The 18,671-nt window shown below is 35.9% G+C and overlaps 2 protein-coding genes across 2 annotated transcripts in view; both read left to right on the top strand.

The window, feature by feature from the left end:
* The window catches only part of LOC111516782 (ATP-binding cassette sub-family C member 4), a 65,080-nt gene extending 57,866 nt beyond the window's left edge, over nt 1-7,214 (top strand). Inside the window, 2 exon segments of the mRNA XM_074179594.1 lie at nt 577-992; nt 6,810-7,214. Coding sequence (XP_074035695.1) covers nt 577-992; nt 6,810-7,083 — 690 coding nt within the window. The 3' untranslated portion in view covers nt 7,084-7,214.
* A 1,371-nt stretch (nt 7,215-8,585) lies between these two features.
* LOC111512618 (ferrochelatase, mitochondrial) overlaps nt 8,586-18,671 on the top strand; it is a 40,248-nt gene continuing 30,162 nt past the window's right edge. The window contains exons 1-2 of the mRNA XM_074179599.1: nt 8,586-8,740; nt 8,792-8,957. Of these exons, the coding sequence (XP_074035700.1) occupies nt 8,710-8,740; nt 8,792-8,957 (197 nt within the window). The 5' untranslated portion in view covers nt 8,586-8,709. The remainder of the gene's footprint in view (nt 8,741-8,791; nt 8,958-18,671) is intronic.

Here is an 18,671-nt window from a genome sequence, read left to right on the forward strand (position 1 = left end):
ATTTTTTTGCTGCGAACTGGTTTATTTTGGCAAAAAACCCAAGAGACATTTTTTGTTTAGAATAAAATCGGAAGTGAATTTTTAAATGGTAAACAAATAATAAGACAAAAAGTTACATTGGAAATAAATTTTAGGGATTACGTTTTCCACCTCTTACAACCAAATAAATTACTGGCTAAGTGTCTTTTTGGTAGTACAAAACGTCAGGTTACTTTCAATATTGTAACTTTTTTAGTGCTTGTGAAAAAAATTGTTATACAAATCTTATGTAACCCCTTTAAGGGGCTGTATCTTAACAAGGGATGCTCCAATGAAATTCCTTTATATGAAAGATCCTATCTTTTTTTCGATGAGGAATCACCTCCTTAAATGTTTTACACTTATTTAATTACACCCTGTATTACTGTGACTAGTCAGAATTTCAATAATAAATCTGTTTCTAAAATCTCAAACACCCCAAAATATTCTTCCATCGGGTTGGAGCTCTTAAAAAAATGGAAAATATTTGAAGTGTTTCTACAACACATGAAAAAATAGTTTATTCAAATATCTTATTTGAAAATTCTTCACTTTTAGGTGGGAATAGTTGGACGAACTGGCGCTGGAAAATCTTCTTTGATTTCGGCTTTATTCAGATTAGTTAAAATTGAAGGAAGAATCGTCATCGACGGAGTCGATACCAATGACCTTTCTCTTGAAGACCTCAGGTCAAAGATCACAATTATCCCTCAAGATCCTGTTCTCTTTTCTGGGACTCTTCGTTACAATTTGGATCCATTCGACGAATTCACAGACGAACAACTCTACAAGGCGATAAATGAAGTTGAACTGAAAGACCCGCAGAATATAATAAACAGATTAGAGAATAAAGTGATGGATAGAGGATCCAACTATAGTGTGGGACAAAGACAACTCATATGTTTGGCGAGAGCGATCATTAGGAATAATAAAATTTTGATGTTGGACGAAGCTACTGCTAACGTCGACCCTCAGTGAGTATGAATGTTATCGAATTATGAAAAACGGTTTCTGCAATATAGATATAGACCAACTTGTCTCAAAAATGAGACACGCTATGTATTCAAAATATTTAAATGAAATTCCATTCACCAATATTCTGTTTCATTCGAGATCAAATATTTTTGAATGTGAAATACTCTTTATTTATCATTTATCAGCAGTATTTCACAAATTTCGAATGGTATTTCGATTCACTAATATTTAATAATAATAATGATACTCACCCCACGGTGTGGGGAGTGGTCATTGGTTGATAATGCTGGCGCGCCCTCCCGAATGTATCGGGGCTTCGGGGGATGACCAGCGCAAACTACGGTGGAAAATAAAATAAGACTCGCACCGTACCACCAATGGAGACGACAATCAGAACACGCAGGGCGCTCCACAGAATTGGGCCCCTGAAGCCACAATAACGTGCTTCTTTGGATGCGGAGGCTCATAGTGTTCTAACAGAAGAGGCTGACATCTGGCAAATCAACACCGCCGTGTATAGCGTCGTCCAATCGCTTTCCGAATCGGAAAGACGAAATCCCGGCCTTGCGGTTCGGAAGATTGAACGGCGTGTACACAAGATGGAGGCTAAAATCACGTCGGCGAGACAACACGCGTCTCGTATCCAATGTGTGGTGGATTACAAGGCGGCCAATAGGCCTTTTACGCCCGCAGTGCGGCGAATAGCCGCCAATCTGCGACGTATCCATCACATTTTAAGCCAAGGCGTGCTGCTGACCACCTAAAAACAGCACTGCCTTGATAGGATACGAATGCTAGTGGCTGCTAAGAAGTCACTAGTGAGGTGAGCGAGAGGTATCGCAGAAAACCTTAGGTTCCGCGAGAAATCTCGCTTATTCCAAGAGCCTCCACGTGTTGTGGATAATCCGCCGACCGCTGATCAGGTGAAATCCTTCTGTAAGGATATCTATGAACACCCGCAGCCACTCAACTTAGACACTCCAGCCCTAGCACAGTTCGAAGCTTTCAACAGAGAGTTTTTACAGCCTGAGCTCAATGAACTGCGCAACCCGATAACCCCGGATGACGTTCGAAGGGCCCTTGTTGGTTCCGAAAACTTTGCTGCTCCAGGCCCAGATGGGCTGAACACTTATTGGTGGAAAGAACTATCAAGTACCCACCGCCATCTGGTCAGAGTTTTCAACTCATGGCTGGACGGAGAGCAGCCGATTCCGGATTGGTTTGTCAAGGGGCGGGCCGTTCTTATCCACAAAAGCGGAGATTTGTTGATTCCTAAGAATTACAGACCGATAACATGCTTGAATTCGTGTTATAAGTTGTTTACAAGCATCTTATACACACGAATACTCACCGCAGTTGACCGAGTGTTCGAACGGATATATGAGCAGAGGGGTCGAAGAGAGGAGTCGCTGGATGTAAAGAGAACCCGCTCATCGATAGATGTGTAACGCAGGACTCGATACAATACAAGCGTAACCTCTCTATGGCCTGGATCGATTACCGTAAGGCATTCGATACAATTTCGCATGAGCTCATCTAGCATTTGCTCAGATGCCTTGCGGTACTCGAAAATATAGTGAGATGCATTCAACAACTGATAACACTTTAGCGAACTAGCTTCATCATAACATCTGGTCAAGCAAGAGTCCAAACAGGGTGGGTCCCTTTCAAAAGGGGTGTTTTTCAGGGTGATTTCCTCAGTCCCCTTCCCTTCTGCATCTCACTATTGCCATTATCCGTTGCGCTCAGAAATACTCGAGGGTATAACTGTGGCACCCCGGGAAACCGGAGGCACAAGTTCACCCATCTGTTTTATATGGATGATCTTAAACTTTATGCCTCTGGAGAGAAGGATCTCCATCAGTCCTTGAGGGTGGTGGAAGAGTACACGCATGCTATCGGTATGAAATTCGGGATAGACAAATGTGCAATGGTCCATCTCAAAAGAGGACAATGCGGGGACTACGGAGAGGATGTGCAGCTCGTAGATGGGAGCATCCTACACCATCTGGATGCCGGAGAGACGTATACTTACCTCGGGGTGGAACAACGCCACTCACGAAAGGTAACAGCAGTGAAAAACTCTCTCCGCGGCAAGTATCAGCACAAATTTTAACAAATCTGGTCATCGGAACTGTAGGAGAAGAACAAAGTTCCTGCAACAAATATGCTTGCCGTTCCAATCTTACTCTACTCGTTTGGAGTAGTGAAGTGGACTCGGGAGGATCTGCATCAACTCGACGTAAAGACCCGAGAAATGACAGATCACTATAGGAGTTTGCATCCCAAATCGTCCGTCCCACGGTTGTACTTCCCCCGACAACAGGGAGGCCGTGGACTTTTGAGTTTGGGGTGTCTGCATGACAGAATGGTACTGGATACAGCCTGTAAAGTCGTAAGGAGTTCGGATCACCTTGTCTGCATGGTCCATGACCTTGAGAGAGCAGGAATTGGAGCATTTCTCTTTAGGACAGCTACCCGAGCAGCTGATGAACTGGGTATAGTTTTCGACACTGAACGAGGTGACTACAACTTTGTCACCGAGTTGGAACCTGTTCAGCAAAAAGCTCAGATGAAAGCCGCAGAGATCACCTTACTTCTGCGGAAACACAAGAATAAGCCAATGCATGGAGTCTTCTTCAATAACATTGAAGACCTTGGCTCATCAAAGCGCCTGACGTTTGCTTTTCTCAGGTTGGGTGGACTGAAGTCGGAAACTGAAGGATTCATCATGGGTTGCTAGGATGGTGTCTTCAACACCTTAGTCTACCGCAGTCGCGTGATGGGTATAGAGGTTCCTGACACAAGGTGCAGAGCCTGCCGCGAGGCGCCCGAGACCCTAATGCACTTGCTATCAGCATGTCCAGCATATGCGGTCTCGGCCTATATCCATCGACATAACGCGGCTCTAAAAGTGCTATATTACCATCTACGGCAATCTTACGGTATTGACGAGACACCGGTGTTGCCCTACACTCCTGGGGATATTAAATCCGTTATAGGGAACGAGAAGTGCCGAATTTATTGGAACTATTCGTTCCCCACCCTCAGGCTCATACAAACTAATAAGCCTGTAGTCCTTCTCGACCACCAGAGCAAGACGATATTTGTCGTGGAGTTTTCAGCTCCTGGCGAGAAGAATAATGTTCATTAATCATTTAATGTATACAGGGTTTAACATAAGTACATTAAAATATTCAAGTGACGTATTCCTGAGACAATTTTAAGAAAAAAAGTCTATATGAACTTGTGTCCAAAAATGCTTCGTTTCGGAGATACGGGGTGTTGGAATTGAATTTTTTTGTTTGCTTTTTGAAAATAACTCTTGCAAAAAATAAGTTATTTGCACGAAATTCGGTAGTCGGGGTTTTGTTGACGTGGGAAACCATAATTTTGTATTAACTTTCATGCAACATCTAGAGGGCGCTGCGTACGCTGTCACTATTTATTTCAAATTACCCTAACTTTTTTAATAGTAAACTTTTGGTACTTTTCATGAAAAAAACCTATCTCCCACACCCTTTTCAAGTAAAAAAGGGACGCCTCCTCAACAACGCTGGAGGTGATCGTTTTCGTGATATTTACAATTTTCTATATCGATGCATATTACTTTATAGCCAAATTTGAATTCAATAAGTTTTGTCACTCTCCGCTTGCAAATTAAGTTAATTGAATCGAGTAGGCTCTGAAAGTATGTTTATAAAAATAAAAGTTCGCTGTCACATTTTTAACTATTGACAAATTCACAGTTCGGAGTTTATAAAGTAATTTTTTGGTACTATGCCCGACTTTACGAATGCTGAAATGGCTGATATGGTTTTTGCATACGTCTTGGCCGACGGAAATTCAAGCGAGGCCAGACGCATCTATTAGGAAAGGTATCCCCAACGCGTGACTCGTTGTGCAGCGACATTTGCGAATCTTTTCCAGCGACTTTCTGAATCTGGAAGCTTTGAAACAAATTCTGCAGTAGGGCGGCCACGGACTATAAGAACTGTAGAATTGGAGGAGGCGGTTCTCGAAGAAATTAGTGAACATCCAGAGACAAGTAAAAGAAAAATTAGTCAAACTTTAAATGTGAGTCACATGACAGTTTACAGAATTTTAAAGGAGCAGCAATTATATCCTTATCATATTCAGCGTGTCTAGGCACTTACGCTACGTGATTTCCAACCACGTATCGAATTTGCTCAATGGCTTCAAAGAAAAGTCGAACAACATCTGCAAATATTATTGAAAATCCTCTTCACAGATGAGGCTAATTTTCCAAGGAATAATATCATGAATTTCCATAACAACCACACCTGGGCGGAAGATAACCCACATGTGATAACGCAAACTCATTTCTAAGACAGATTCTCTTTTAATGTATGGGTAGGCATAGTTGGGGATCATTTAATTGGGTCCTATTTTCTCCCCTTACGTTTGAATGGAGATGCCTAACTACATTTTTTGGAACACGAGCTTTCCCAACTTATGGTCTTCAACTTCCCATTAGTCTCCAAAATCACTCTCGGTTTATGCACGATGGAGCTCCTGCTCATTTCAGTATGATAGCAAGAAGTTTTGCAGACGTAGCATATTCCCAACGATGGATAGGAAGAAGATGCACTGAGCATTGGCCCCCGAGGTCACCGGACCTCAATCCCGTCGATTTTTTCTTTTGGGAACACCTAAAATCACTAGTTTATGCTAGCCCCATTGAAAACGAGGATATGTTGAGGGATCGCATCATAGCTTGCTGCGAAACGATAAGAAACACTCCGGGCATTTTTCATCGGGTGCGGAATTCTTTGATGAGGAGAGCAGAAGCTTGTATTACTGTTGGGGGGTCATCACTATGAACAGTTGTTTTAATAGTTGTTTCGTTCAATTTTTATATGTATATTTTCCTAATAAATAACATGGTACTTCTCCGAATTGTTTTTTTTACAAACTCCGGAATGTAGCACTTTCTAATTGAATAATTAAACCTGACAATTTTTTTTTAATTTGGGTTGAATAAGCAGTTCGATAATGCTCAGTTTAGAAGAAGTCTGTACGGGTATACTGCGTATAAAGTTTGATGAAAATAACTAAAATTGCAAAAAACTTATGACAAAAACCTACCATGTTTTGAAAAATTTCAACAATCTGTATTTCGAAAACGAATCATTCTTCGTTAAACATTTTATAGAAAAAAGTTTTTTATTTTGACGAGATCCACCACATAGGTACTTAGTTTTTGTAATGTTCTCAGCAACTTCACTTAACGCCCTAGGAGCTAAGTAATAGATATCGCATCGATATAGAAAATTTTAAATATCTCGAAGATGATCACCTCCAGCGTTGTTGAGGAGGTGTACCTTTTTTACTTGGAAAAGGTGTGGCAATAAGGTTTTCTCATGAAAAGTACCAAAAGTTTACTGTCAAAAAAGTTAGGGCAATTTGAAAGAAATAATGACAGCGTACACAGCGCCCTCTAGATGTTACATGAAAATTAATGCGAAATTATGATTTCCCACGTCAAAAAAACCCCGGGTACCAAATTTCGTACAAATAACTTATTTTTTGCAAGATTTATTTTCAAAAAGCGAACAAAAAATCCAATTTCAACACCCCGTCTCTCTGTAACGAAGCATTTTCGGACACAAGTTCATATAGACTTTTTTTCTTAAAATCGTCTCAGGAATACGTCACTTGAATATTTTAACGTACTTATGTTACACCCTGTATAAATGTTTGCTATTTTTTTTTTAATTTGAATAATTTTCATTACCCATTTTATTTATCGACAATGTCTGACTCTTAATTGATTGATTCAAAAATATTCACAGGACAGACGCTCTGATTCAGAAAACAATCAGGACTAAATTCGCAAACTGTACGGTATTGACTGTGGCCCACCGTTTGAACACCATCATGGATTCAGATAAAGTGCTCGTGATGGAAGCCGGACAAGTTATGGAATTCGATCACCCACACATTCTCCTGCAGAATAGAGAAGGAATATTCCACAATATGGTGGCCGATACTGGGTCATCAGACGCTGAACATCTGAGGAGAATAGCAAGAGATACTTACTCGAAAACAATAAAACTCACCGAATAAAGTTACTCATCGATATATTCATTCAAATCAAATCATATTCATGATCATCTAGGTTATATACAATAAACAGTTGGTATATTCAGATTTTTTCAATATTGTTAAGACTGAAAATAATAAAAAAAGTTATGTTATATTGTTTATTGATTGAAAAAAAACTTCTAGTACGGTTTACCGTGATATCTACTATGGAAGATTTACAAAACCACCACATTTTTTGCTCTAGAAACATTAGCAATCGCGTTTTGGTCCAATCAGAAGTATGGTCGAAGTAACTGGTATTGTGCCTACTTAACGTGTCGGCGTACTCAAAGGTCAAAAAAAAACAACACAGAGAAATAAAGCCGCTGTCAACTAGTCCACGTGGACTGAAGAATTGGCGGTTCATATTGGATAATTCTTACTAACCAAGTGTTATGATTATAATAAGGGAGCCCAAGCGGGGATTTCGGGATTTACTAAAGTGCGACAGAATAATATACAAAGGAATACCTTGTACCCGGTTAAGTACCTCCACCAAATATGATTCTCATATATAAGGCCGCCTGTGAGCGACCATCAGAAATTCTCGAGCGCGTCAGATTAAGGTGGGGTGAGTTAATTACCTGCTAAAAAGTGTATATTCCAGTAATCTGACAATTTGAGAGTGACGTAAAGAAAGGGAGGGCAGCAAAGTTGTAAAAAAATAACGTCATTTCAACATTCTCGAGCGGAGCTATTTTTTATTTCGAAGGAAATAATTCAAGGATAACGAAAAATATATAATCTGGCGATTTCCGCAAGCCGAAATAACAATAATTCGTCGATAAAGTTTAAACTCTCCGAGTTTCTCTTCCTCTATTCTCTATTCACATTTTCTCTATCTATGACTCTCTCACTCCAACCCCACTCAGAATTATGTTGCCGTGACGCCATCACAGAAACTCGTTCGTGATGAAGATGATTAATTAATCAATTAATTGATGGATGTAGCCGTTACTACGTGGTAGGAAATCATAATGAAGAAAAGATAAATTAAACTTTCTATGTTTTTTACCACTTTTATTTGTAACTAACGTTACTGCAGTTTCGTCCTGCAAGGACATTTTTAAACGTATGCATGTTACAAACAAAAGTGGTAAAAAACATAGAAAGTTTCAATTCTCTTTTATTCATTTTTAGAATTTCCTATAATCCGTATTCATTCAATATTTAACGTTTGTCGTAAGAATAAACACAAAACAACTTTTCAGTTGTTTTTATTACTGAAAGAAAATGACAACTCACAGCAGATAACAAACTAATATGAAAAGGTGCCGTGCAAGTATGAACGCTCGATGTTACTTAGCGATTTGTGCTGCGAAAAATAAATTTGGTCAACCATGAACGAACCTGCATACTGTGATCTGAGACAACATGAGTTCTGTGGAGGATACCGTGATTAGTGTAATTCAAGACTCTTGTACTCCCTGGACAAAGTTTATAGTTATTACTATAATAAAAAGAGCACTGGTCAATAGCGCCAAATCTATAAGCTGGGACCAAAATTAAGAAGATGAAGAAGAAGACTTTGACACTTGATATCGCAGCTGACACTTGTAATTTTAATTTATCATTCCCTTATGAAATTTATTCAATTCATTAGTGACCATGATTGCTCTCAGAGTTTCATACTTCTTGAGTAAGCTATTTGTTACGATTCCTTAGGATATACTAAATGCCGTCTTTTCAGGATGTACAAGTACAGGGTTGAGAAACTTATCCACGACTACCACAAAACCAAAAACTGGCGTTGTTCTCGTAAATATGGGGGGACCTGAAAGAGTGGACCAAGTTCATGATTATTTGCATAGAATAATGACAGATCGAGACATGATACAACTGCCAATAGCACAAGAGTAGGTTTGATCAATCAATCACTTAATAGTATTCTCTGCTTCGAAATATTATAATCTATAAAATACAAAATTACAATTTTGCCCAACTGGCAGACCGAAGTCCTTCCGTCTGTGTAACAAAATTGCTTTGAAGTTAGATATTTTATAATATTACACACAAAAAAAACCTTAAATGAATATAAAGAAAAACTAAAACAATTTCATTGATAAAGCTGTGTTTCTTTATAACAGTGTTTCTGTTGGAAGGCAGTGTCATACTCTTGCATTGCATAGGGGTTTCTTGTCACAGCATAGTTTCTGACGATTTCTACATTGTCGTCTTTTTCAGCGAACTTCTGAGTAAGTAGCAGTAGTCTTTCCTCGATTTTGATAATACCAGTGAGTTGTTACAGCAGAGGGTTAGGAGGGTTGTGTTTTGGGTTATTGGGATGCCTCAATTTTGTTGTTTTCCTGATAGACGTTGTTTCAGATACTTTAATCGTTTTCAATACCCTTTGTTCAATATTGAGAAACAGTGAGTGTAAGTGGACGGCAGATTAGTTTGTATATTCGGCTTGCTGTTGATGTGCTTGTGAAACTTGTGGAATGTGCGGCTTTTGCAGTGACTTTCATTTTTTGTTATTAACGTGGCCGTTGAAATTTAGTCTGAAATCAAGCGTAACACCTACGTAATTAACTGTTGATTTTGTATGTAAGACATGTTGGAAAACGTTGATTGTTGAAGTTGCGGAATTCCGGTGATTTAATATGATGAATTGAGACTAAGAGGGATTTGGCTGAAGCCTCCATTTATTGAACCAGTTATTTGTTATTGTTGCAAGATGTTCCAAATTGTTAATAACTTTGTCTAGCGTTTGATCGTGGGCAATTAGGGTGGTGTCATCTACATTCTGGAGAATATATGCTTCCTGCCTGAAGTGTTTGATATTCCCTTGTTGGTGACGATAAATATCTGAGCTGTATAAGTTATATAGCAAAGGTGAGAACGGTGAACCCTGTGGAATTCCCTGTCCTGGGATTAATTCGTCTGAAAAACTACTCAGTATTTTAACTCTCAGTTTCCTTTGTTTGAAGGTGATTGACAATGTTTCATGATGAATTTCACTAGTTCGGACTTCCATTGTCTACTATACAGGGCTTTTCATGATGAACGTTAATTAGCCGTTTCTGACAAACTATTCAACGGATCAACCTGAAAATTTCACAGTATGCATAAATCAATATGACCTACACGTCTAAAATATTTCAGACGAAGTGGCGTTGTCGCTTCTACTATAAAGTAGCGGCTTCTTTGATTTTTCAATTGAAACACCCCATATAATATCATATTATGATTCATTATCACTTTGTCAACAAATTCATATACTATTTCCCTATACCTATCTATTACCGTTTAGAAGATATGAATTAATTTCGATATTTTTTTTACCAAACATGAACTTTTATAAATACTGATAATCTTGAACTCTCTTGCACTAAAACGATCAAATTTGAAATGGAGTGGAGTGATACTATGAGGATCTTCACTTCGAGTCATATTTTCATTTGCCTCATACAGGGTCTTCAAAAAATGCAGATACTTTGATCTCATGAAAAAATGAGTTTAAATCAATTTTTTCAAATAGAACACCCTGTATATTTCAACATTTTTGAGCTCTACATCCAATTTTAGATTAACTTTGTTCAGATAATACTATTTCTATTTTGAACCGTTTTCGAGATAAACTGTTTCAAACGGAAATTGACATGGTTTCCTTGTTCATCACTCATTTTTGTAAAACATATTTCGTTTGATGTTTCTCAATCAGTCACAGATAATACAATGAAAAGATAATTATCAAAATACTCCTCAACCATCGAATGAAACTTCTCTTCAAACAATAGTTTTATTAACGCTGAAACACGAACTGAAAATAATAAACCCATAAATTAATAAGTTAATTTAATCGTCAGTGTATTTCAGAATATGTTCAAACACATCTCCACCTCTACTTAAACAAACATGTAATCTCTTCAAAAGATTGGCATGTGTAGCGCTTCTGATCAAGTCTGGAGTCAAACTATTGAAAACAGTTGTCAATGGAAGATATGAAATAGATTCATATCTTCCATCGTTGTTATTGGAGTAGAGTAAACCATATTTTTAATGAAACCCCACACGAAATAATCTAATGGATTGCCATCTGGTGTTCTAGGAGGCCAACGAAAAGGTCTATTATTACCAATCCATCTGTCTTCGAAGATTTCGGTTAAAGCTTCGCTGACTGAATGAGAGTTATGGGATGGAGCATCATCCATTTGGTACCATACACGTTCTCTTCCTGGTCTATTATTTAAAATCATTTGAATTCCATTCCTCAGTAAATCTTCATATTTTGATGCATTCAAATTATCATCATAAAATTCGATATAAAAAATTGACCCATTCTTTATTGCACAAAATACATTGAATTGCCATCTTTCTTGAAAACCCGTTTGGCGGACAACATGGGGATTTTCTGGCGCCCAATAATGACTGTTGTGTCTATTGAAAACTCCATTTTTTGTGAACTTGGCCTCATCTGTCCATATGATATTGTCAAGGAAATGTTCATCCTCTTGAGTCTTGACAAGTAACCATTCAAAGAATTCCACTCTACGAGGTAAATCAGTCTCTTTCAAATGTTGGACACAGTAGAACTTATAGGGATGCCATTTATGCTTATTAAGAATTCGACAAATTGTCACGTAGGGTAAACCTATCTCGCTTTCAGCCTCGTGCAGAGAAGCATTTGGAAATGCATGAGAGTATCCCAAAACTGTTATACCATTGTCATCATCATCCACTTTAGTCTTCTTACGAATGATTTTTGGACGGAAGGTTCCATTAAACCTACAGTTTTTCAGTAGTCGATTCATCACATTATTATTCGGCTTCGGAAGTTGTGGATATCTTTCATGAAATACTCGGCATGTTCTACTTGCAATTCTATTGCACTCACCATAAATTATTTATTAATAAATTCAAGAAATCTTCATTACTGTAACCTAATCTTGACATTATTCTATTATAATTGGTAGCTATCACAATCAGTCAAAACCACCAACGATAATCTGACGTTAAATAATTGGTTAATTTATTTTTCCAAAGCACACTATTAAAAAATATTTATGTGTACTGTTGTACGTTAGAGACCAATACCTCAATGTATACAAATTGTAACTTTTTCTAAGGTAGGTACATACCAATTTCGAATTGACTGGTCTGAAACAGTTAAAAAATTGGATCAAAAAGAAATATTACTAAGTATAAAAAAAATGTTGAATATCCAAAATAAGTGATGAATTCAAAAAAACGAGCAAGAAAACCACGTCAGTTTCCGTTTGAAACAGTTTATCTCGAAAACGGTTCAAAATAGAAATAGTATTATCTGAACAAAGTTAATCTAAAATTGGATGTAGAGCTCAAAAATGTTGAAATATACAGGGTGTTCCATTTGAAAAAATTGAGTTCCACTCATTTTTTCATGAGATCAAAGTATCTGCATTTTTTGAAGACCCTGTACTCACATCATAAAAAATATTTGCAATAACATCATAGACCCACTGCTGCACCTCATAAATCAGTCATTTCTTAGCGGAGAGTTTCCTGATCTTCTCAAAATAGCTTGTATAATCCCTATTTTCAAAAAAGGCTGCATGAGTGAAGTAGAAAATCGTAGACAAATATCCTTGCTAAGTGCATTTTCAAAAATTATAGAAAAAATTCTCTACTGCCGCATTTTAGCATATATTGAAGGGAACAAAATTTTTACAGATTGTCAACATGGATTTAGGCCATCAAAATCAATAGAGACAGCATCCGCACATTTTTTCAAAAATGTATATAAAGAGCTAGATGATGGCAAATATGTTTTAACTCTATTTTTTGACCTATCAAAAGCTTTTGATTCAGTGGACAGGAACATACTGTCTAAAAAATTATATAATATCGGAATAAGAGGATGTCTCCTAAGCTATATCAATTCCTACATGGAAAATAGAAAACTAATTGTAAAATGTATTGAATGCCAATCAGACATACATGACGTAACTCTCGGTGTTCCACAAGGCTCTATTTTAGGCCCACTACTCTTTTTAATTTATGTTAATGATTTACCAAATCATATTCAATATGGTGCCACCACTATGTATGCTGACGATACCACTATTACTGTGTCGGGTGTTACTGAGGAGGAACTTTACCACAAAACTCAGGTAACGCTTGACGAAGTGTATGCGTGGTGTCAAAGAAATAAACTTATTTTAAACCATGGGAAAACGGTTTTTATGAACTTTAACCTTAGGAGGCCATCAACACCTGGCTGTAATTTTGCTCTATCTGAAACAACTAAGTTCCTTGGCACCTTTATAGACAGCAAGTTAACATGGGAACCACACATTGACCACGTCTGCAAGCTGCTTAATAAAGCTTATTTTGCCATTTTACAGCTTAAAGACACAATTGCCAAACAGGGTCTTGTAAGTGTGTACTATGCATTAGCTTATTCACATATTTCATTGAATATATTAACCTGGGGACGATCGAGTCATTTACAGTTGTTGCTCAGAAAAAGATTACTGAGACTGATTTTCAATATAAATCGCTTAGATAGCTGTAAAGAAACTTTTATAAATAATAATATTTTTACGGTACCTAGCATTTACATCCATAAATGTCTGGTGTACGCAAAAACTAATATACTTTCTTTCAATACCTCTGTGGAAAGGCACATGTACGATACACGACATAAAAAATTATTGTCGATACCTGGGCATAAAACAGCTGCATTCAAAAACTCTCTATACTATAACTGTATTATTTTGTATAACTGTGTTCCTCAGCCTATGAAAGAAATGACGTTATCTTCATTTAAAAATGAAATAAAAAAATATTTGATGCTGAATGCTTTTTATAGTATAGATGAGTTTATAAATAGAAATAAATGACCTGTCAAAGGGAAAATAGGAGGAATGAGGAATCTAAATTATTTCCTCATTGTGTAAACTTTTTGTGTAGTGTAAGTATTTTGTTTTATCCCATATACACCTGGCAAATATTTTGTTTTGTCTCATATACACCTGTTTTTTTGTGAAATTGACAAGTATAAGTTATATTATACAATCATATTTGTAAATATGTTCATGTGTGAAAATGTGATGATTCAGTTTTTATTCATTTTGTTACATGACTCTACATTTATTTGTGACATTTGTGATATTTATTTGTGTGTGATATTTAAGTGACGTGCCAAATATACACTATTGTATCAAATATTGGTAAATAAATATTCTATTCTATTCTATGAGGCAAATGAAAATATGACTCGGAGTGGAAATCCACATAGTATCACTCCACTCCATTTCAAATTTGATCGTTTTAGTGCAAGAGAGTTCAAGATTATCAGCATTTATAAAAGTTCATGTTTGGTAAAAAAAAAATATCGAAATCAATTTATATCTTTTAAACGGTAATAGATAGGTATAGGGAAATTGTATATGAATTTGTTGACAAAGTGATAATGAATCATAATATGATATTATATACGGGGTGTTAAATAGTTTGTCAGAAACGGCTAATTAACGCTCATCATGAAAAGCCCTGTATAAAATGATTTCCTGTCAATTAGCGGATTCCTAATTGTATGTACTAGATAGTTAGGACAACCCAGTTGATACAGTTTGAATAAAAGCCTCTTGTGTCAGATGTTATCGAATGCTTTGTTCATATCCAGAAAGATCGCTGCCGTTTTGTTGTTGTTCAGCTTGGTTGTTTCATTGTTGTTTGTGAGAATCGTGAGAGGATGTAGGTAGATCTTCCTTGTCTAAATCCAAACTGGTAGCTGGGAATTTTATCATTAAGCAGTTGGAGTAAATGGTTTTGTAAAAGTTTTTCAAAGTTTTTACCAGGCAGGAGAGTAATCGGACGATAACTGTCTGTAAGGGAGTGATCCTTGTTTGGTTTGGGAATTTTAATTATTGTGCCCATTTTCCAATTGTTGGGTATATGATGCGTTTTAAGGCAAAATTCATAGCTTTTTATGATATATTTATTTGCACTGAGGTACAGTATGTATATATGATATGTCAATAACTTAAAATATCTATAGAACATAATAACAATGTGATACGAATAAAATAAAAATAGGTAGGTATTTTATTTATCATATATGTGTATATACATACATATATATATATATATATATATATATATATATATATATATATATATATATATATATATATATATATATATATATATATATATATCGGGTGTCCCACATTTTATGTCACAGGCAATATCTGGTTTGTTGAAGGAGATACACAAAAATGTTTCATACAAAAGTTTTAGGAGTTCATGAGAGCTATATTTTGATATAATTTTTAAATATACAGGGTGTTTGGTGTAGGTGCTACAGACCAAAATTCCATTTTTTAAAATAGAACGCCCTGTATATCATTACATATTCAGATGCTACGTTAAATTCTGATATCATTTCATGTTTGGTTTTTGAAATTCGATTACGGCCTTGTTGAGTTATTGCTTAAAATGTAAAGTCTTGAGAACGACTATTATTTTAAAAATATCTCATACAATTATTCTCTCTGCATCAGATCACATGAAAATCAGTCAAAATTTTGGGTGTTCGAAGTATAGTTTCAATTTTGAGTTGTGGAATTCAGTCAGGAATCATTTTGAATATGAAACAATTGCGAAATTGAAAGAGGTGTATTCGAAAACATATTTTTAATTAATAACAATGTAAATAATATAACTTGATAAATCATTTCATAAGAATGGTAGGTACCTAGAAATAAGTCATGAAAATTGTTCAAAGTGATGCCCATTAGATATTATACAGGTTTCGAAACGTCGAATCACTTCTCTCGTACAAGTCGCTCTTATAATATCAGGCGTAATATCACTGCACGCTGGTCGAATTTTCATTTTCAGATCATCTACATTCAAAGGGGAGTAGTGAAAACAATATATTTTAAATAACCCCATAGGAAAAAATCAAGCGGTGATAAATCTGGGGAACGAGCCGGTCGCCGAATTGGACCCTTATTACCAATCCATCTATTTGGGTACGTTCTATCCAGATATTCAGTAACAACCTGTGAATTGTGAGGAGGAGCACCATCTTGTTGCCACCAAATTCCTTGTTGTTCTGCTATGGGAATATCTTCCATCAACTGGATCAAATCATTTTCTAGAAAATGTAAATATCACAATCCATTGAGATTTTCTTTGAAAAAGTAAGGTCCTATGATGCGGCCATTGAACAATCCACACCATACATTAATACCCCAAGTAGTTTGAAAATTACTTTCGCGGACCCAGTGGGGATTTTCTTGAGACCAATAGTGACTGTTATGTCGATTCACAACTCCATTATTGTGGAATTGCGATTCATCGCTCCACAGAATTTGACTGAATATGTTAGGACTTTCATGTAATATTACCTGAATACAAGCAATGAATTCAAGTCGTCGTTCAAAGTCCGTGGGTTTCAAACCTTGTACCAACTGAATTTTGAATGGTGGTATTTATTTTCTTTCAGAATTCTCTGTACATTAGATTTACTCACACCGACTTCTTCTGCAAGAGTACGGATAGAAACATGTGGATGAATAATAATATAAGCCAACACATTGATCTCTAAATCTTCAGTTCTAACAGATCTCTATGATGACGATGCTTTATAGTAGAAGGAAATGACCCAGTTCGCAATTTTTCTACAACTCTCGAAAAAGTCATTCGTGACGGAATGGGTCTGTCTGGAAAACGTTCTTGGTATAGACGTTGTGCTTGACGGCAGTTTTTCTGACATTCCCCAAAAATTAATAACATATCAATGCAATCACTTGGACTAAACGCGAAAGGCATACTGGAGTTTTCGCACAAAGAACACAGTTACTGTTTTGCAAAGAATCACTGAATCGAACTGACAAGTAGATACAATTCAACAACATTTGTTACTTTGGCATCAACAAGCATAAGCTACTTGATGACATTGTGCAATATAAAGCAATTCACCCTCAAGTTAGTCACATTCTCAGGAATTTCAATATTATATTCCACTGATATCGATATCGTATCGTAGAGGTGAGAATAATGGTTTGTATTCAGTAGTAGTCTAGTTCAATTTAATAAAAGATATAGACTGGATTCGTGTACGAGTAAATAAGTTTTTTTGAAACTTTATATTTAAGGAAAAGTGCAATAACTCAACAACGCCGTAACCGAATTTCAAAAACCAAACATGAAATTATATCAGAATTTAACGTAGCATCTGAATATGTAATGATATACAGGGCGTTCTATTTCAAAAAATGGAATTTTGGTCTGTAGCACCTACACCAAAACACCCTGTATATTTAAAAATTATATCAAAATATAGCTCTCATGAACTCCTAAAACTTTTGTATGAAACATTTTTGTGTATCTCCTTCAACAAACCAGATATTGCCTGTCACATAAAATGTGGGACACCCGATATATATATATATATATATATATATATATATATATATATATATATATATATATATATATATATATATATATATATATATATACACAGTGTCAACATTAAAGTGCGCACCATATGGGTAACTTTTTTTTCAAAAAGATTCAATGAAGTCTAACTTCGGCACTTGTTTGTGCCTTATATTCAACTTAAAATGATGCGGCCAACTGCGACCCACTGACGTTCAGTGTTTGTCAAATTCAACTTTTTTTTTTATTGAAAAAGTGCATTTCTAGATCGAACTTAACAAAAATTTACTTGAAAAAGTTTATGCAACTAGGATAAAGTTGACGTTTTGCATATTTTTGACAGATATCCCCTTTATTTAAGAAAAACAAGTTCGGTTAATTGTCATCAATTCATGTATACATAAGAAACTCATCATGGAGTTTAACTTTTCTGATAAATTTTTACTTATACGGACATTTTTAGAGAGAAATTAAAAATGTGCTATAAAAATTTCAACATGACTGGTGCAAAGTTTCAATCACTTGGCTGTTTTCTTAAACAAACATCAGTACCTTCAATTTTGAAAAAACAGACACAACTCAAAAACTGCAATAAGTATTAATAAAATTTCTTGAGTTGAAATTACATTAATATTTCAATATTCAGTATTTACAGATTATTTATAAACACTAACTAGGGCGGTAAGGATGCTTAATCTCGTTGAATAAAATTTTTAAGTAGGTCTTGATTTACTTGTCAAATTTTTAACAGTTATTGTTGCAATAATGCTGTCTCTTCAGGAAAGAAATAGTTTTAATATGTGGTGAGAATACACTATACCGCAAGTAGCCAACATTTTCAATGAACGGCATCCAGGAAAAAATGTTCAACATACTACTGTGTCAAGGATAATGTCGAAATTCAGAGAAACATGATCCGTAGCAAATCAATTTAAAAAAAAGCACACTCCAAGTAAATATGATGAGGAGGCCCAACTTAACATTTGTTTGAAAGTTATTGAACACATGCAAAAGAGGATAACCGATATTATAAAAAATACCGATTACAAGAGAGAAAGTGTTATAACAATTTTATTAAAAAATAAATTTTGCCCTCACAAGCCAAAATTTATTAACACGTTAAAAAAACGAGATTTTGATGTCCGTTTGGGCTTTTCATTCTGGTTTCAAGGAGAGAGAGAAGAAAATGTAAA

This window comes from Leptinotarsa decemlineata, unplaced genomic scaffold, assembly GCF_025532065.1.
Source record: "Leptinotarsa decemlineata unplaced genomic scaffold, Ldec_3_MD MMD2_P_RNA_scaffold_14, whole genome shotgun sequence".
In the NCBI taxonomy this organism is placed as follows: Eukaryota; Metazoa; Arthropoda; class Insecta; order Coleoptera; family Chrysomelidae; genus Leptinotarsa; species Leptinotarsa decemlineata.